We start from the raw sequence: 21119 nt of genomic DNA on the forward strand, positions 1-21119 counted from the left end.
AGCTATAAATATTTTCATAAAACAGGTCCTTTCCCATTTTTTAAATCTCTTTAGGAGATTATTATTAGTGGTATTACTAGATCAAAGGGTATATGCATTCTTTTATAGCCCTTTGGGCATAATTTCAAATTGCCTTCTAGAATGGTCAGACCGAGTCACATTAGTTGTATCTTTCAAGGAAACTTTAATAATTTTCATTGCTGAATAAGAGGCCCTTTATTAAAAAAAAAGTCTGGGGGACAGCACAGTGGCTCAGCAGATTGAGAGCCAGACCTAGAGAGGGAAGTTTCTGGGTTCAAATGTGGCCTCAGATGCTTCCTAAATGTTTGACTCTGGGCAAGTCACATCCCCCATTACCTAGACCTTACCACTCTTCTGCCTCCAATACATAGTCATGATTCTAAGGCAGAAGAGAAGGATTTAAAAAATAAAAAGTTGATGTATTTGTAAGCTGCTTTAAAAGGCAGAATTCAGAAGGAAGGAGGTGAGGTTCTGTTGGACTGATCCAGCCAGACCTGGAGGATTGTGTTCATTTCTGAATGTTACATTTCACCAAAGATGTTCAGCAACTGGAACAATTACAAGTAGGATTAGTTGAAAGAACTGAGCATGTGTAGCCTTGGAGATATATGGCAGTTGGCCTCAAGTATTTGAAAGGCTGTCATGTAGAAGAGGGGCTAGATTCTTTCTGCTTAGCCCTACGAGTGAGCACCAATGAATTAAAGTGAAAGGGAGACAGGATTTTTGCTCATGTGAGGAAAAGCTTACTAATAACTAGAGTTTTCCAAGTTGAACAGATTTTCTTAGGAGGTATTAGATTGATCATCAGTGGAGTTCTCCTTGAATACCTCCAATGATGGAAATCTGCTTCTATCTAAGCCAGCCCATTCAACTCTTGGATATTTCCCCTAACACTATGAGCCATTCCCAATTCTGCCCCCTGGAGCCAGACAGAATAAGTCCAATCATTTTTCTATGTGACAGCCCTTCAGATATATGAAGACAACTTTCATGTCCCACCCCTTTTCCTGAATCTTCTCTTCTTCCACTGAAATAGTCCTAAATCTTTCAATCCATCTTCCTATGGCTGGGATGAAAAGCTCTTCACCACATGTTTCCTAACCCAGAACCAATGCTCCTAACTGAATGTAATATTTTAAATTCATCTGACCAGAGCAAGGTACCATGGGATGGTCACCTCTGTGTTTCTGGAATCAGTGCCTCTCCTCATGCAGCCCAAGGTCATACTCATTGTTTCTGTCTTGTTTTATTTTGGGTTCATGCTGATGACTCAGGGAACTTGCAGTTTAACAATATCTCCAGATCTTTTTCAGGCAAACTCCTATCTAATCATCAGTTCCCCTCATCCCCATTCTGTTCTTATAAACTTACTTTTTTGAACCCAATTGTAAGGCTGTATTTGTTCCCTCTGACTGCTCTCTTGTCAGATACAGCCCAGTGCTCTAGTCTGGCAGTTTCTTTTTGGAATTTGACGTTGTCATCCAGTGTGTCAGCTCTGCAACAGGGCTTTGTTGTGCACAAATAAACGGGCATACTGTGTGTACATTTATCTCGGTCTCTCGTAAGAAAACGAAGAGTACAGGGACAAGCCCAAAGTGCTTCTCTGGAAACTTCCTGCCAACTGGCATCAAACCATCAGACTCGCTACTCTTTGAATCTGGCCATCCCCCCAATTCAGAACCCGTCAGATTCCATTACTCTCTAGTCCTCTATGTCTCTCCATCTTTGCAAAAAGAATAATATAAATTACTTTATCACATCCTTTGCAAAAACCAGACAAAATGTATTCATAGAAGCCCTGGTCTACCAGTTTAGTAACTCTATCTCAAAGGTAAATAATAAAATTAATCTGACATGACTTGTTCTTTGTAATTGCTTCTGTCTTTTCCAGATGTTCAGTAACCATCTTTTTAATGATCTATTAGAGAATTTTTCCCAGGCATTCAGCTTAAATTCAATAGCCTCTAGTTTACAGAATTTCTTCCCTTTCCTCTTGAAAATTGGCAGGACCTCTTCCTTTTTCAATTACCTATCAGTGAGAATGTTTCAGCACTGCCCTCTGCCAATTTTTTCAGTACCCAAAGACATAGTGCCTCTGTTCCAGATGATTTAATTTCCTCAAGGGAAGCTACGGTGGGTATTCTCTTAGCATTTATCTTGGCTTATTTTCATCATGAGGACGTTATGATGGGGAGCTAAGAGGTTCTTGTGGATTGAGAGCCAGGGCTAGAAAAGGAGGTCTTGGGTTCAAATGCTGTCTCAGACACTTCTTATCCATGTGATCCAGGATAAGTCACTTAACTGCCATTGCCTAGTCTTTGTTTAGAATTAATGTAAAGAAAAAAGTTTAGGGTTTAAAAAAAAAAGATGACCTTATGGAGTTAGCTAACTTTTAGAACTAGATTCTACAGGTGAATATGCAAAACACTATGCATTATGGAAATCAGAGCATATCCCCACTAATATCAGTCTCTGTCATTCATTCAAATGGACCTTGACATTTTTTATTGTCCCAGATACACTTGAGAAAATGAAACAAATTTTGCTTATTTTTATTTGTTGCCTTTTCCTCCCAAGTCTAATTTTTTTTTACTAATAGTTGATGGATTTTTTAAAATGTAAAAAAAGGATATCTTTGTGCATACCATCGTATTGATTGTTCATATTGAGTCCTAAATAGAAACTAAATACTAAAAAGTTACTTCAATCAAGCCAAAATAATTTTAAAATTGATTAGACTATAAAGAAAAACCGCTTAATTATAAATTATAAAAGAACATCAGATATTTTCCTCATTAGGATTCCATTTTTAGCACAAAATAATTCTAATGACTACAGTGTATACACATTTTGAAATTCTTATAATTTCTAAAAATAAGCTTGTCAGCACTACAGCCTAAAGGCATTCCATATATAATACCCTGGCAGTCTTGGAACAAAGCAACTCCTGTGATAAGAGGCAGTCTGTAACCCCTTTATCTCATGGTTAAGCCAAAGCAAAGGAAACCTACCCAGAACATCAGCTAATACCAGAGCATTCATCCTGAACATCAAAAAAGAAAAAAAAAGTCAGAACCAAGAAACAAACAAAAAACTCTCAATTCTTGGTACTCTCTAATTTCATTTTAACAAATGTTAGATTGGTTCTCTTTCCATAAGATCTTTTAAAGTCTACAATGGGAACATGGTTGCCCACCTGCCCTGCTCTGCCTGCCTGGCTTCCTTGATAACTCTTTTGGTTTCCAGTGCATTTGGGAACAGCTCTGTGACACCATATGCATTCTATCCAGCTCTTTTGTCTCCTGATTACCCTCTGGAGAAATTTTTGGACTTGTGACGTCATAAAAAGAGAGGTTTTGGCCTCTTGTTATTACACCATTGAGTATTAGTTCACCTTTTAACCTCCTTCAAGTTTTTCCATCATCTGACTTGCCCTATTGGGTCTCCTAAGTTTTGATCATTGAGTAAGTGTTACCTGATACACATAGCATATAGGCAAAATTCTCATTAGCTCCTATTGCTTGATTATAGAAAAATACTGTTATGACCACATTAACAAAGTGAAAAGGAAAGAAAAAGTGATGTCCTGACTAGGCCACCCCAAGAGGCCAAGGCCTTGTTGGGAGTGAACTTTATCAAAGGGACTTACTAAGTTATTCTGAGGGGAGAGGGGAGGAAGGGGAGAAAGGAGAGAGGGAGAAAAGGAGAGCAGGAACAGGAGGGAGAGAGAGAAGAGAGAAAGAGCATTTCAGTGGATTGTCCAGTCTAGAAACTATTCCAAAAAAAGAATAAAGTTCCTTTGGCATGACCTTTGGCAGCTTCTCTATGATCACCAGTTCACTTTTCTCCCTCTTCACTAGCCATCCCTTTAATAATATGCTTTAGTAGTTTTCTAGCTATCGAAGTCACATTCACTGGCCTATAATTTGCAGACTCCCTTCTCTTCCCATTTTTTGAAAATTGGGTCAGCATTTGCCCTATACCAACCCTGAATAACCACTTCATTTCTCCATAATCCTTCATGTATTACTAAGAGCAGCTCAGCAATTAGTTCTGCCTGTTCTTTCAGTATCTTTGGATGGAGTTCATTTGGGCCTTCCTGGTAATGTACTCGTAAAGGACAACAAAGTGCTCTTTTCTTGGGTTTTAACTCCGTAACAACTCTTTTTGTGCTATTCTTCCCAGTCCAGAGATTTATTTTGCTTGGCAAAGAAAACAAGCAAAATAAAAGTTGATGAGTTCTACATTCTCTCCCATCATTTTATCATTATCAGTGACTTGCAGTAATTCTACCCATTCTTTGATCTTCTTGTTATCCCCAAATAGTTTTTAAAAGACTCTTTTTTGTCATTCTTAGCATTCCTTGCCAACCTTAGGTCCTTGTGAACTTTTATGCTCATGTCACTCATCTCTTTCCAGCAATAGTTTGCCTCTCTACCCTGTGACTTCATTCCAAAGGGGTCTAGTCATACTATCACACCCTGGCGAGAACATCCAAGGTAACAGGGCTTAATCCAGTTCCCTTTTATTGCAATACCTTCTGACCACTCCTATAAAGCTTCATCTATAGCACTGACTCAGTTTCTACTAAGACAATTTGCCTTATTCAAGATGAGGCTAACCTCCCCATAGTAATCATTTCTAAGTACCTCCCCTAGGCATAGCATTATATTTGGCATCAATTATCCAATATGCTATCTATTCTAAATACATTCCTTAAATTGTCTGTGATACAATTCTATATGATGAACTATGCATTGAGTCAAAAAAATTGGAGAAGTATTCCTTCCTTTTAAAAATAAAATCCAGGGGCAGCTGGGTAGCTCAGTGGATTAAGAGCTAGGCCTAGAGACAAGAGGTCCTGGGTTCAAATGTGGCCTCAGTCACTTCCCAGCTATATGACCCTGAGCAAATCACTTAACTCCCATTGCCTATCCCTTATCACTCTTCTGACTGGGAACCAACACAGTATTGATTCTAAGGCGGAAGGTAAGGGTTATTAAAAAAAAAAATCCTTATTCATAGGATCATAGTATCCTTAGTAAGATCTGGATGATACTTTAAATTTTAACAAACTGCTACCCCCCCCCTCCCCATTATAAAAATGAAGTCAAACATTTAAGAGTTGTCTCACCATGAAGCAGCTTGGGAACAGATAGTAAAGGATGGAAGAATCTTCAAAAAAGATAAAGCTATTTGGTATATAAACTTCCACAATTCTTCACTTAATTTTTATTCTGGCTTGACTATGTATCCCAGCTTTGTTCTTGTTCAATCCTTTTCAGTCATATCTGGCTCTGCATGACCTCATTTGGAATTTTCTTGGATCTTGGAGTGGCTCCAGCTCATTTTGTAGATGAGGAAACTGAGGCCAACAGGGTTAAGTGACTTGCCCAGAGTTAAATAAGTGTCTCTGAGGCTAGATTATACATTGGGAAGGTGAGTTTTCCTGACTCCAGGCCAGGTGCTTGAGACCTAGCTTCCCCTAGCACCTCCTGATAAAAGAAAAAGGGCTCCCAAATTAACCTACAGTGTCTGCTTTCAAAGAGACAAACAATAACAACAACAAAAACACCTTTTCCACAAAACCCATTTTTCTTTTCCCTCTTTATGGGAGTAACAACACTGTTCCAGCAAGCACTATCAACTTGAATGATAATAAATCTTTCTGGAAATGAAATAAATGGTCCTGTTCCACCAGAGGATAGTGTTGCCCCTCAAAAGCCCTGATGTCCTGTGATGCCATGTATTCTGCCTCTCATGTTGTAGCAACACCAGAGTTATTTTTTTTACTGGAGAGTAATAAATTTTGTTTTGTTTTATTTTGTTTTTAAATGAAGTCAGACTGCTCTAGCCGCTAAAATGAGCAAAACATTCAGACCACCTAGTCCACAAGCAGACCGTGGTTAATGTCAATTCAAGGTAACATATCAAATTCCATTAATGAAAATTTAAGGGAGTGTGTATCACATCCATTGCCCTATTTTATTAGTTAGATCACAATGAAAAATGTTCTGTCGTGTTCATTTAGAGAAGAAGATATACCTGTTAATGTTGTCGACTGACTTTCTGGCCAACTCAAATTACTGTCAGTATTGGTCAGACCCTTCTAAGAACACTGAATTTTAGTTTGCACTCCACCACCATATCCAAATATGAAGAACTTGGAGATAGTTCATAGAAGAGTCATAAAGATGATTCAAGAACCTGGAAGTTAAAATGTTTGAGAACTATCTTAAACAATTGAAGTTATTCAATTAAGGGGCAATAGTCTTTGAGCAGCTATTAAACTGAAGATGGTGACCAGCTGTTCTCAATTTTCTTCTGAGACAGGACAAGAGAAAATGGATTAACTGTAGCAGGAAAGATTCAGTTTAGTTGTAAAGAATTTTCTTGTTACTGAACATCAGAACTAGGCAACAGATTTAGAATTCACTTTTTTAAAAAGTATTTTTAAAGGAATTTCAAAATAAAATAAGATTTTGAAATAGTTTCTTTTTTATCTTCATGTATAGATTCTGTTCCTAAATGCAATGAGATAGGATAGTTGACCTTTCTAGTGCTCCTCTAGTCCTAAAAAGAAATCTGTAATTCTCTGTTTTTTTAATGCAATCTATATATTTTTATAAATAATAACCAGACTAATAAAATAGAAACTATTTGAAGCTTCCTACTTCATATACTAAAGTATAATGTTTATGAAATACCTCTTTACAGAAATATTTGTAATGTTGGTCTTCAAGAAACAATGGCATTGTAAATAGAGAAACAATCAACCTGAGTTTAAGTGGAAAAGACTTCAGTTTAAGTCATGCCTGGGCAACTTTGGGAAAGCCACTTAGCTACCTCAGTCCCTCATAGCAATGTTTTATGACTCTAAGTTGCCCAAGAGTTGCTGATCTACATTTGAAGAGGGAGTTTCCTCCCTTGGACACACACACACACACACACACACACACACACACACACACACACACACACACACACACACGCGCGCGCGCGCGCGCGCGCGCGCACACACACAAAATGCTTTTCCATTTCCTTTGAAGATATTGATTATCATAGAGACTCAGCTCATACCTAATATCAACAAATACAAAACCAAAAACCAAAAAAAACAAAAACAAAATTTCAAAACCAACTTTTTCCATTGTCATCTGTGACCAAAGGTGTCCTGGAGCCAACTCTTACCAATTCAAGAACCAGTTATTAAATTTTGAGCATGACCAAATTACACCTTTGAAACTGGCTGAGTCAAGGCTTGATTTCTTCTTGTTTTGATTATATAAACATAAGAAAATGATGGAGAAAAAAATAATGATGCAGAGTAAGGTATCCTTCCTATGTTTCTTTTTTCGGGGAGCAGTTGTTAAAACATTTGCCAATCAAGGGGAAGATCTGTGGATTGAGTTCAGATGAGAGGTCCTGGATTCAAAATTGGCCTCAGACACTTCCTAGCTGTGTGGCCCAATGCAAGTCACTTAGTTCCTATTGCCTAGTCCTTAACAGTTCTTCTGTCTTAGAACCAATATACAGTAGTGATTCTAAGAAGGAAGGTGAGGGCTTAAAAAAATGCACTAACTTTCACACCACTGTCTGTAGCCATGTTCATTCTTTCAATGATTATCTGTAATTTCCCCCATCCATGTCTTATTTATCTATAATTATTTTCATGGTGCCCTCCCTTTGGAATGTGAGCTCCTTGAAGAGCTCGGGGCTCCCTTTTGCCTTTCTTACTATCTCTTAACACTTAACACAGTGTCTAGCCCATTGTAGGTGCTTAATAAGTGCTAATTGACTGAATTTCATTTTGGGGGGTAAGGGGGTATAGATCTTCAGCCTTGACTTTTCAACTTTGGTATAACTTCTTTGTAGAGAAGGCCCAGATAGCAAAAGATCACAGCACACAGCATGGCACTGAACACCCAGCAAGAACTCAGCTTGTTCTGGTATTTAATCTCCTTTTGCTCCCTGACAGGTTGTCATCAGCCTATTTAGAAGAAAAATGCTTTGGAGCCTATTTTATCAAGATTTTTTGTTTTCTTTTTTTTTTTTTGAGATTGGGTCTCCTCTCACCCAGTCTTGAAATGTAGTAGCCACCCCCAGGTCCAACAGACACCGTCTCTGACTGTCACCAAAGCTCTGGCTACTCTGTCTCCAGCCTGGACCGGTTCACTCCCCCTTAGACAGTTGGATGGCTCCCCATTCTTTGGAGCGCACCATACTGGGGCCAGATTTTGAGCAGACTCAATTGACTTTAGCCCAATTGTAGCTCAGAACTCCCAAACTGCAGCTATCTTCCAGCCTAGTCTCCCCATAATGGAGACTATATAGTGTATGCTGCCATCTCCAGCCCAACAGGCTTCTTTGAAAAGCATTTGTTTATTGACTTCTCCTCTAACATAATATTTTGATTACTGGAATGAGTAGTTTTCATGTATTTGTGCCAAGCAGTGATACCATTTTTTCAATTAGAGAACGATTGTTTAGTTATTAAAACCTTAAAGTGACTCTTTCCTTTGTCCTCAAATTTTACAGGTATTTTCTTAGCCCAGAAAACAAATGTTGTTATCACCATTAAATGAAGATTAGCATTGTTGCTGTTATTATTGCTGTAGGTAGCATGTAAGTAAATATTACATGCAAACAATATATTGTAGGAAGGATGTAAGCTAATACATTATAGCAGTCTAGGAAGGGTTGCCTTCTAGATTCTTTACAGCTCAATTTTGATGCATCCAGCTGTAATCTTGAAAATATCTGAAGGAGACTGTAAATTAAATGTAAATTACTGACAGTTTATTTGATCTTGAAATCAAATTTAAATCAACTAACCATTTCCAATTAAATAGTAAAGAACTTTAAGAATATTTATTAGTTAATGGAGTATAATAGAAATGCCAGAAAATAGTCTATAGAAACATGTTTTATTATCTGTAGATAATTTCTCAATATTATAGACAGAAGTATGACATGTGATGGAAAGTGATTCTCATTTCTTTATCATCTTGGGCAATAAAAATAAAAAATATAGTTGTTCTCTTTAATGAAATCAATAATTGTTTCTTTGATTTGTTCTTTGACAAACCAGTTTTAAAGAATTAGATTATTTAATTTCCAATTAGTTTTAAATCTGCCTTTCCACAAGCCCTTATTATGAATTTTATTGCATTATGATCTGAAAAAATTGCATTTATTATTTCTGCTTTCCTACATTTGCTTGCAATGTTTTTATGACCTAGTACTTGGTCAATCTTTGTATATGTGCTAAAAGGAATTATTAACTGGAGGAATTCCATGTAAACTTGGAATGACCTCCAGGAATTGATACAGAGTGAAAGGAGCAGAACCGTACACAGAGACTGATACACTGTGGCATAATTGAATGTAATGGACTTTTCTACTAGCAGCAATGCAATGATCAAGGACAATTCTGAGGGACTTATGAGAAAGACACTATCCCCATCCAGAGAAAGAACTGTGGAAGTAGAAACAAAGAAGAATAACAACTGCTTGATCACATGGGTCAATGGGGACATGATTGGGGATATAGACTCTAAATGATCACCCTAGTGCAAATATCAGTAATATGGAAATAGGTCTTGATCAATGACACATGTAAAACCCAGTGGAATTGCTTGTTAGCTCTGGGGGAAGGGGGGAAGGGGAAGAATATGAATCATATAACCATGAAAAAATATTCTAAATTAATTAAGTGAACTTAAATTTTAAAAAACAACAAATATATCCTATCCTAAAACAAGCCCTTCAGCTAAATCTATGGATTTTAGTGTAGAATGAAAACGTTGTAGAATATTATACAAAAAATATAGTTTCAGTTGTATTGGAAGGAACTCAAGAACATTTCCTTTCTTTTTTACTTTCAAACTTATTTAAAAGTTTGAGTGTATAATAATATACCCATCGCTTTGTACCCTATTAATAAGCATCAAGTAATACAAGTGTGTTGATTAATATGGCTCAATGGTACTAACACTTTCGAGTGTATAAGCTTATAATGTATCACCTAATTAATCTTTGAAAATGTCAGTTTCACAAGCCTTTATATGGTATGTTTATAATATCTTGTAAGAGAAGTTTAAATATAACTGAAGTCTCATTTCTTCTTTTTAAAGGCTTTGGAACGTGTTGCAGTCGGCCAAGGGGTAAGTGGTATTGTTTATTATAACCCAGTGGATGACCAAGATATTTTTTTCTCTTTGAGAGCTCATCATCCCTGACCTGTTGATGAACCTGTTGGTTTCTAAAAGTATAATCAGAAAATACAAAAGTCTTAGCTTGGTTGATCTGTTATGTCTGCACCACAGCTCACTTTATTTGCTCTATCTGCATTGGGATTTTCTTTAAGCCCACTTTAAAAGTAAATGATGTCTTTTTTCCCCTAGAAAAAACCAGTCTTAATTATTACATTTTACATTGGTATTATGTGTTTTACTTCTCTTCTTTAAACTAGAAACTTAAATCTATAAATCTCTCTTCACTTATATTGCCAATTCAGTGAAAACACAATGAAACATACAAAAGCAATTCGGATATCTAATTAAAATTATATTTTGAAGGGGAAAAAACCTTGACCAATGTTATGATAATTCTTTATTAGATTAGTGCCTTATATATACATACATATTTAGTGAAAAAATATGGTTTATTGTCTACATAGTAACTGTCTGATCCTTGATCTTATATGGCTTGGAATTTACCCCTGGTAACTCTTCAGTTAATGTTCAGATAATGTTTTTGTTATACCCACATTTTAGCAGTTCCATTAATGCTTCTAATTGGAGGCTGCTATATCCATACTAATGCCATCATTCAGAACAATTAACTGGGGCAAAGGTAGTTGAAATTTTATAATCAGATCATTAGAATAAGTAACATGGGATTACTATGGTTGTTGAAGAAGGAATCCAAAAAGACCCTAACTAGCTAACTATTATTAGGAAAGCGGGCTAAATTTTATTTTATTTAATGGGAATAAATGTAAAGCTCTGAAATTAGCTTTAAAAACAACTATTTTGGCAATATGGGATGAATGAAGCATGGCATGTGAAAAAAAGATGCAGAGATTTTAATGTTGGTTGAGAATATAACAAGATTAAACCACCTTTGGGGAATTATATTCAGTTCTCTGGATAACCCAAGGAAGGACAAATCTAAGAGAGGGCGAGCTGAATGAGAGCCTGAAAACCATGGTATATAAAGACTGATTAAAATGAATTGAACATGTATATTCTGGATAGGACTTGAGGTTAGGCTCCGTATACCTTCTCTAAGCACCTCAAGAAATATTCAAGTAAGGGTTATCACATAGAGAAAGAGATGGACTTGTTCTACTCCTGCCTGCCCATCCAGCACAAAAGTAGGAGCAGTGAGGTAAAACTATAGAAGAGGCAGTCTTCATTATATTTCAATATAATCAAAAGCTCTCTAGCAATTAGAACTGTCCAAAATGGGAACGGGCCCCACCCTCTGAAGATGAATGACCTCCTTACAAATGAAGGTCTTCAAGTAAAGTCTGTATGATTAAATGTTGGGGCTGTGGGAGGCAAGATTCTTATTCAGGTATAGGTTGAAATGAATTACCTATCAAATCTCTCCCAATTCTAAGATTTGTGATTCTGTGTTCTCTTCTTAGAATCTACAATAATTCTTGCTTTTACTTCTGAGGTGGGCATATGTAAGGATTTTTAAGAATATGTATCACTAAATGAAAACAGTAGTTGACTAAGGTAGTAAAGGTAAAAGAACATAGAATTTAGTAATTCATTTTTAACATGAAAAATGCCAACTGGATCTTTTATATAAAATAACAGAGTCCAAATTACATATTTAGGGTTTAGCCCAGTATTGCATAGTGTAAATTTGTGATTAACTTCATGCCACGTCTTGAGAAAAAAATTGAATAAAAATGAAACAGAAGCTGTTTACTGAGTGTCCACAAGCAGCCTGATTTTCATTCATTTTATATATCAGACTCCTGAGCATATTTATGTTGCATTTTTCATTATTGTGTAATTTCACTACTGTTGCCTAACCACAGATAAAATAACAGATTGCAAATTTCAGAGTTTTTCTTTATGGACGGGGCTAGTTTAATGTAAACAAGATTATTGTATCTAACCATCTAGATATATAGGAAAATATGATACCAAGTCATTGACATATAATTTACTACAATTCCTCAACCCAGAAGGAATTTTGAAGGGAAAAAAAATCTTTCCCTGTGCCTTCTTCATAATATTACTTATTCAGTTTATATTTTATTTTCATCTATAAACCTCACATTTAAAGGCATAAAATTTTGTGTGCTCTACTTTATCATAACAATACATCGCCTTTATAAAGTGCTATATAATTTACAAAATGCTTTATTCTCAAGAACTATTCAGGGTAGGCAGTGCAAATGTTATTATCCCATGTTCCAGAAGAAGAAACTAAACCTCAGAGAGGTTCAGTGGCTCACTTATAGCCACATTTCTAGCCAATTATTAAGCCTAGGACTTTTCCTAATCCCAAGCCACTGCTTTTTCCATTACACAATGTTGCTTGCCCATGTTTCTCTGAAAAAGGGAATGATGTGAAAAGAAAATAGCTCTACAACCTTAGGAAATTCATAAAACATTTTGGTTTATTGGTTTTCCAATGACTTTTCTTCTTTACTTTTGTCTCACTCCTTGATTTATCTTTTATGGTTTGCTTTATTTTCTCACAATTACAGTTCCACTGAGTCTTAACTACAGAAGGCCCTTTCAACTTTGGAATAGAAAAAAAGTATTGTTTTTTAAATGCTCCTTTAATATTGAGAACAGCCAGTAATATGCCAGTTCCTCTGGTCTTCTTTTGTTGTTATAATACTGTTTTGTTTTTTTTTAAACTCTTACCTTCCATCTTGGAATCAATATGGTGTATTGGCTCCAAGGCAGAAGAGTGGTAAGGGGTAGGCAATGGGGGTTAAGTGACTTGCCCAGGGTCACACAACTGGAAAGGGACTGAGGTCAGATTTGAACCTAGGACCTCCTGTCTCTAGGTCTGGCTCTCAATTCACTGAGCTACCTAGTGCCCCCTATAATACTGTTTTTAAACTTTCAAATATCAAGTAAAATGAATACTTTCATCTACATGGTAGAACCCCCCAAAAAGATCAGACATGACACTGTAAATCTCTATTATGAATAGATTGCTTTTCTCTTAAAATATATAATAACTTCAATATGTAACTTTCAAAGCTATCCTTTCTGTCAGATTCTTTTGGTACATTTTTTTCAAAACTCCTTTCATTCCTTTCCTTCCTTCCCCCTTTTTAATTTTATTTAATTTTATGGTATTTTAGCAAACATCAATACAAAACCAAATATAATAAAACTGGATTACCCCATGGGACATAAATAAAAATGAATGTTTCATTCTGCATTTTGAGTCTATCTCCTCTTTACCAGTAAGTGAGTACCATGAATCCATCATCAGCACACTATAGAATCATAGCCATTAATTACATTGATCTTGGTTCATCATTTCTTCAGAGTTGTTTGTCTTTAAACTATTATTGGCAAATAAATTGTTCTTCTGGTTCTGCTTACTTTATTTTGCCTCACTTCATACAAAATCTTCCAGGTTTCTCTGAAAACATCTCTTTAGGGGTCAGTTAGGTGGCTCAATGGATAGAGAAACAGGCCTGGAGACAAGCAGTCCTGGGTTCAAATTTGACCTCAGATAATTTGTAGCTGTGTGACCCTGGGCAAGTCACTTAACCTCAGTTGCCCAGCCCTTACTGCTCTTCTGCCTTGGAACCAATATTCAGTATTGTTTCTAATTCAGAAGGTAAGGGTTTTTTAAAAAATTCCTTAATTATTTAAGTTGTAGCAACATTCACAAATGAAAATTTGTTCACTCATTGCCAGTGGATGAGCACCCTCTAAGTTTAATGTTCTTATAACTACAAAATGACCTGCTATAAATACTTTTGCCCATATGGGTCTTTTTCTTTTTTCTTTTCTTTTTTTTTCTTTTTGGTGATATTTAGCCCTAGTAGTGATATTTATAAGATCAAGGAATAGGCAAAATTTAGTAACCTTTTGGGCCTATTTCTAAATTTCTATCCAGAATCATTCCACTAATTCCCAAAAAAGGCAACTAGAGGTGGCACAGTGGATAGAGTGCTGACGTCAAGAATACTTGAGTTTAAATTTTTCCTCAATGCATAATATCTCTGTGACCCTGGGAAAATCACTTAGTCTCTGTTTATCTTGGTTCTCCCCTCTGTAAAATGGGAATAATAGTAACACATATCTCTTAAAGTTATTGTGAGGATAAAATGTGGTAATATTTGCAAAGCATTTTTGCAAACCTTAAAGTGCTATGGAAATACTAGCTGTTATTCTTTGGAGCAGTTTTTCATATGCTGTTGAAATTTGAAATCTTCCTTTGAGAACTGATTTTTTCCTATCATTGTATTAATCTTGTAGAATGGGAAGTGGTACTTGTGCTCATGTTTCTCGTTTCAGACTTTCTGTAGAGATTTTTTCCCCAATTGCCTCTTTTCCTTCCCATTTTTATCTACATTAGTTTTATTTATGCAAAAGCCATAAATTTTCTGTAATCCTTTCTAGCCTTTGTCCTTCCTTCTCTGTACTTCTCTTTATTCCCACGTTTGTATTTCAGTGTTTCTACTCAAATCTAAAGCCTTTTTGCCAGAAATTCTTAAGAGTTCTCTGTTCCATTCCCCCTCTTCCCCATAGGATTATACTGTTTTGCCAAATAGGCTTAATCCTTAAATCCTTAATCTGTGAACTTTTTGTTGTTGCTGTTCCTGCTTTTGCTTACCTGGGATATTTGTGGAAGACTTATACCCCTTATGTCTTCACATGCCACCATCTCCCCATTATTCTTGTTTTTATTTTTTTCCCTAAATTACTTGTTCCTTTTGTGTATATATTACTTATATTTTGGTTTTCTCTTTTAGGTAGCCATTGAATCGTTGTTCTATCGTGCTGTCCTTCAAGAGATTATTAAAGAATGTTATGGCATTACTCAATGGTAAGGGCATTTTCATACAATTCCATTCAGTTGTAGATGCAGGAAGCCAATAACTATTACAGATGAACTTGTGGGGTATCAAATTAATCAATGAATTAAGTCACGTGTATGTTAAAGTTGTTCCATCGGCTCCTGAAAAATGCAGACAGTCCCTAAACTGCTCTCTTTGATAGTCTTCATCACTAAAATGAGGAGCATAATATTACCTTCCTATTGTGCAGTACTTCAAAATTTAATAAATAAGGAGAAGTAAGAGGGGCTCTTATACTTTATTGTCATAGAAGCTCCTCTTTCTTTTCTTGGATTTTTGTACCACTGAAATAGAAGAAGGGCCCTTACTAGGAGCATAGTCTCCCACCTTCTGTAGGAGTGTGAATAGTGCCTAGTGTGTGCCTGAGTGGACTAAGTCCCAGGCTTGAGGAGGTCCAGAGACTTGGGTTCTAGTTCACTCTGTGCCATTGACTTGCTGGATAACATAATTCTATTTCTCAAAAAGACAACTGTTGGAAGAGTATGAAACGTAATAAATTCAAAAATAAAAGTCACTGTGAACATGAGCGTGGTTACAATTACTCCCACTGCCAGAAGTCTTGTTCCCAATTCCTAGATCAAACCCTACCCTCTCAGTTCATCCAAATCTTCTGCATCCTTTAAGGCCATCTCCTTCATAAAGCATTCTCTTATGTAAACCTAGAGTAAGACCATTTTGACCAGGTGGGTAGCAAAAGAAACAATTAATAGCTAGATATGATTCCCAGCACTCCAGGAGGTGGCACATTCAATTCCTTTCCAAGTTCTGCCTTTTATGACAGGCCATCAGGGCTTGCTTTCTCTCCTTTGAAAGCTGAGGGTATGACTTTTTATTCTATATTTTTTGTCTGTGGTCCACTCTGACCTCTCCCTTCACTGAATACAATGCTTTCTATTTCTACCTGAACAATAGAGTAAAAACACTTTATTATGCTACTCTTTTGTCATTCTAAAACAGTATAAGCTGTTTTTAACTGTATTAATTATAAATATAAAACAATATAATTGGGAATATCACATCCAGTTCAATTGTAGAGTTCCATGGTTGGTATCAGTAATATACAGTATATTAGCAAGGAACAGGCAGCAGAAAAATTCATTATCAAGGATGTGTCTGGTCTGAAAGGGATGTGGAAGAAAACCCTTTAAACTTAGCATTGTAGTCAAAATCTGTCAGAAACAATTTATTAACATCCAAGCATTTCTGCCTAGAGAGAGATTTTGAGGGACTGATTCCCCCTAAGAAACAGACAACTCCCTGACCCATGCAATTTCCAATTTACATTTTATTAAAATTGTGAACCAGAAGCTTAACAAATTCTTGTAGCAAAGTAAAACAAAGAACAAAGTTCAAATTTAGTGTTTTAGATTAACCAGATAGAAAAAGAGCCATGCTAATGCCAGTGTATCCTTGGAAAAAAAATGTGTCCCCCAACTACTCCCACTGAGACTGACCCCAGTCTAGTCTGCAGTAAACAAAAGAGATACCTCTCTTTGGAGCAATAAAACTTGATTTGGTCAAAATAAATAAGATATTTCCACTCAATTTAGCTTCCATTAAACTCTCTAATGATTAAATCTCAAAGGAACTAAATTCACTCCCTCAAACTGTCTTTTCTTTAAGGATTCATGATTCAAAAGAGACCAAAGACTTTAGATCTGGACATTGTTATAATATTAGTTTCTATTAAGCATAATTGAAGTTTTTAAAAACCTTTATCCTTTGATCTTAGTGTCAATACTAATTATCAATTCCAAGGCAAAAGAGAGATAAAGCTAGGCAGTTGGTGTTAAGTGACTTGTGTTTTGGGAGCAAGGGAAATATATAACAATTATGACCGCTGAAATATGTTTCTACTGTGTCTTGGTTTTATATAAATATAAGATGGTCGCCAGGGAATATATTCCCAATTTATGAATATGCCCAAGCCAACTGGGTTTTATAGAGAAATTTAATTTATAATACACTGATTAATCAATAGAAAAAGAGAGAAAGTAAGAAAGGAATAAGAATGAATAAATCAGTCAGTTGTTTTTATCACTCACCCAAGATCTCTCTAGGTAAGGCTTCTCATGCCAACCTCAGGCTCCACCTTCAAGAGAGTCTCCTTTCAAGAAATGTTCCAGAGAATTCTCCTCCTGACTCCTCCTGAGTTCTTCTTCCACAGCCTCCTTCAAGATCTCTCCAGGAGCTCTCCCTCCAGGACCTCTCTCCTCTCAGACTCCTCCAGAGCAAAACCTCTCAGAGCAAAACCTCCTCCGAGCAGAAAACTCTCCTCCCCCCTGTCCTCAGACCCTGCTATCTTTAAGAAAACCATCTAAGTTCCCTCCCCTCAGTTCTCACATCTACCAATCACTGTCGATGTCTCCCCTGTGCCAATGGTGGCTCTAGTTTAACCCAGGACCGCCCAGAGGTCTGTGGCTTTGCTCATGTCTGTTGAAGGTCATATTCTCAAATAATTAAATTTTGATCTTTGCTGCAGCCCTTCCTAAATCCTGTTACTTTAGGTAGGGTGGAGATTGTATTTTCCAAGACCTGGTTCTGTCATTCCAAGTATCTCTATTGTATCAATTCTAAAATCAATCATGACTCAAAGAACTTCCTGTTCTATACTTAAGCATAGGTCAAAGCCCTTTCCATTGTTTAGCAAAAGGTTTCTGTCCTAAAGTAGTCTTAAGTAGGGAGGAGAAGGATCCTCCCATGCCAAGGGGTTTCACATTCCAATAGAGTTCTTACTATCAGTAGGAAATTTTTTCCAAGTATGAAATTTCCCAATGGTGAAATTTCCAACATTCCTAAGTCTAAGAAATTTTAAGGTTTACACTTGTTCAGGATCACACTTCTAGGAAGTATCTGAGGCCAGGCCCTCTCGATTCCAGGGCTGGCTCTCTACCCACCAACCCATTAGCTGCCCCTAATCATAATTGAAATTTGACATCATTTTATCTGAATATCACCCAAATGAAGGCATTTGTGTTTTAGAAAAAGAAATTTAACAAACATGACAAAAAACAAATTTCATCGTCTGTGAACTCTGTGAACTGTGAACAGTGGAGAGGAAAAAAATATGTCTAATATGTAATAGAAAGATGTTGGGGGTTTTTGTGCACTTTTTGACTTGAAATGAAGAACACCATCATCTTTAATGAATCCATTATATCCAGCCATCTGAGTCACGTAAGGTTCCTATAACCATGAGTTATTTAGTTTAATTTCTTATTTTTAGTTTACTGCATAAGAAAAAAGTTTGGAAAAAAACACATAGACCATGAGAACTGTCTTGTAAAATGAAAACCAACACCACAATGAGGAAAAGCAAGACTGTTTTGAAGTGAATAAATGTGCATTTAAATTGAAAAGTGGTTCAGACATCATTTGGAACTCAGCATTAGAAGAGGTGATTTTCAGTGAATTAATTGACAATTTTTCTTCTCTCTGACCTTTTAAGTCTACTTTTATAGTCTTAAAGATTTTTATCCAGGAGTACATAAATAGGGTACAAAAATAAACGATATCATAAAATATTTCAAGATAAATAGGAAAACTGAATTTCTGCCCTTGAATTACTATGGTTTTCTTTTTTCTTTATATACAGTGTACACCTGCTCCCCCATTCTCAAAATTCTCAGTCATTAGTTTTGTTCCTTTAATATCCTAGGTTCTTTCTTTGTTTTATTGTTGTACCAAAAATTCCAGTCAGTTCTCACACCATTCACAAACTTTTTGAAAATGCCTTTTTAAGAGCATTATTTACAAATTAACATTTGTATACCTTTTCCCCTGCACCAAAATTGATCAGGATTGTTTGTTTTTGTTTTGTTTTGTCAGAAATACACCATCTTTCAAAATATGGGGCTTTAGGAGCTATTTTATACTACAAACTTTTCCCTCTTCCACAGAGAAAAGATTTGTTGTTCAATCATTTTTCAGTTGTGTTGTATTCTGTGTAACCCCATCTGCATAAAGATATTGGGGTGGTTTGTCATTTCCTTCTTCAGCTCATTTTACAAATGAGGAAACTGAGGCAAACAAGGTTAAATGACTTGCCCAGAGTCACACAGCTAGTAAGTGTCTATGGCTGGATTTGAACTCAAGAAGAGAAATGTTCCTGACTAGGCCCTGGTACTCTATATACTTTGCCACCTCGCTGCCCTAGAAATGCAGAGAAATTATTTAAAAGGTACACTTTATCCCTCAGAAGGTGAGATGATGTTTGTTCTGCTGGCTAACTAACCAGAGCTTCTCTAAGAAGTGTAGAGATGGACAGTATGCTACAGGCCACCTCCTATAGTGCTGCGAGTTACTTCCAGCCATCAGTTCTATTCTTTCACTTCCAGCCTGGCCCCCAGAGATCTTGCTTAGTTTTTTATAACAGACATTCAGAAAAGTTCATTTTTGCTCTCTGACCTGTGCTTACTCTCCAGGTCCTCCTTAAGACTGAGAAGGTTGCACTTTTGCCCTTTTTTGAGATACTTCATCTCAATGGAACTGTTTTTGAGATACTTCCTATTGGCCCACTCCCAGGGACCATGATCAAAGGGAAAGAGGGCATCTTCCCCACAGTTCAGAAAGCTTTTTCTCAAACTTCTTCTCTAGGCATCCATCAAAAAGTTGGAATAAAGGATATGTTAGTCATGTCCAATAGGAACAAAATATTATTATTCTCAGTCCTGTCAAAAGTGGTTACAGCTGTTCCAAAAAAGCACTCAGTTTCCCAGCACTTTAAACTCTTCAAGCAAAGCCTGAATGATCATTTCTCAGGGATGCCATGAAGAACATGCTTCACACACAGAAGCTGGTCCAGGTAGCCTCTGCCATCAAGTGAGAGCAACATATTTAAGGTACTTAAAGTAGATATGAATGTCCACATTCCTATGTGAAAATTTTAAGAACATTTGTTTCAAGCAACTATAAAATGATAATATGTTTTAATCTACATTTCTACATTAAAAACTAAGAAATAATAACTTAAAATCTTTTAGATGTGGCAAAGTGATTTTGAAAACATACAAAAAAAACTTAAACATTATTAGAGGGGGCAGCTAAGTGGCTTAGAGCCAGGCCTAGAGATGGGAGGTACTGAGTTTAAATCTGGTCACACACACTTCCTTAGCTGTGTGACCCTAGAAAAGTCACTTAATACCCATTGCCTACCCCTTACCACTCTTCTACCTTGGAACCAATGCACAGGATTGAATCTTAAATGGAAGAGAAGGATTTTTTAAACATTTGATTCATCTTGAAAGTTATGATCTAAAGAAGAATGGAAATTCAATATTGAACCCCTCCAATGTGTACAATTTTTTTATTTTTTTAATGCCAGTGAGATCCTTCTTGGACCAGATATGTCTACATGTTGTTTTACCTCAGTAGGATATAAGCCCCTCGAGGGAAAAAAATATTTCATTATTTTTTTCTTTGTAACCCTAGCACTTTTCACAATGCTTAGCACAGAGGAGGTTTTCAGTAAATGTTGACTTGAAATTAATGAAATTGAAGCATTGGAAGTGGTGATTGATACTAAGTGTTCTATTAATTTTTTATTGGAAAAAACCTTTTTGACAACCTCCTCAATCAACACTCAGTTGACTGCAATATATTTTCATCTAATAAGAAATAACCTGACAGAAACACCAACCTTTAAGATAAAGACAAAAATAGACTGGGACTTTATAGGAAGCCATCTACTGAGAAGATCTCTCTTTCCCCAAATTGTCCTGAATTTCAACTTATAGCCAGATTACCTTAGGAGGAAGTACAAACCATCAACTGACCAAAAGGAAGGTCAGGCTGACAGCTTAAACCCCTCAGGATTTTGTGGGGGTGGGGTGGGGTAGGGAAGGTCATTTGCAAATCTATAGGGATTCCTGTTTTTCCCACTTTCCTCACTCTCCCTGCCTTGTGTGTCCTCAAAATTAAAGTGTTACCATTTAGATCAGGTCTGCCTGCTTTCTGACACCAAAGAAGGGGACTGAAGATTTGGGGAACATCATAACTTTCCCCAAAGAGGAGA

At 36.4% G+C, this 21119-nt stretch overlaps 1 protein-coding gene across 2 annotated transcripts in view; it reads left to right on the plus strand.

The window, feature by feature from the left end:
* The window catches only part of METTL25 (methyltransferase like 25), a 157919-nt gene that overhangs the window by 110371 nt on the left and 26429 nt on the right, over positions 1-21119 (plus strand). For both annotated transcript variants that reach the window (XR_472405.3, XM_001364103.4), the window contains exons 7-8: positions 10158-10187; positions 15002-15075. Coding sequence is in view for 1 of the 2 variants with exons in the window: in XM_001364103.4 (XP_001364140.1) it covers positions 10158-10187; positions 15002-15075 (104 nt within the window). In the remaining variant the exon portion in view is untranslated. The remainder of the gene's footprint in view (positions 1-10157; positions 10188-15001; positions 15076-21119) is intronic.

Source organism: Monodelphis domestica, chromosome 5 (genome assembly GCF_027887165.1).
Source record: "Monodelphis domestica isolate mMonDom1 chromosome 5, mMonDom1.pri, whole genome shotgun sequence".
Taxonomy (NCBI): Eukaryota; Metazoa; Chordata; class Mammalia; order Didelphimorphia; family Didelphidae; genus Monodelphis; species Monodelphis domestica.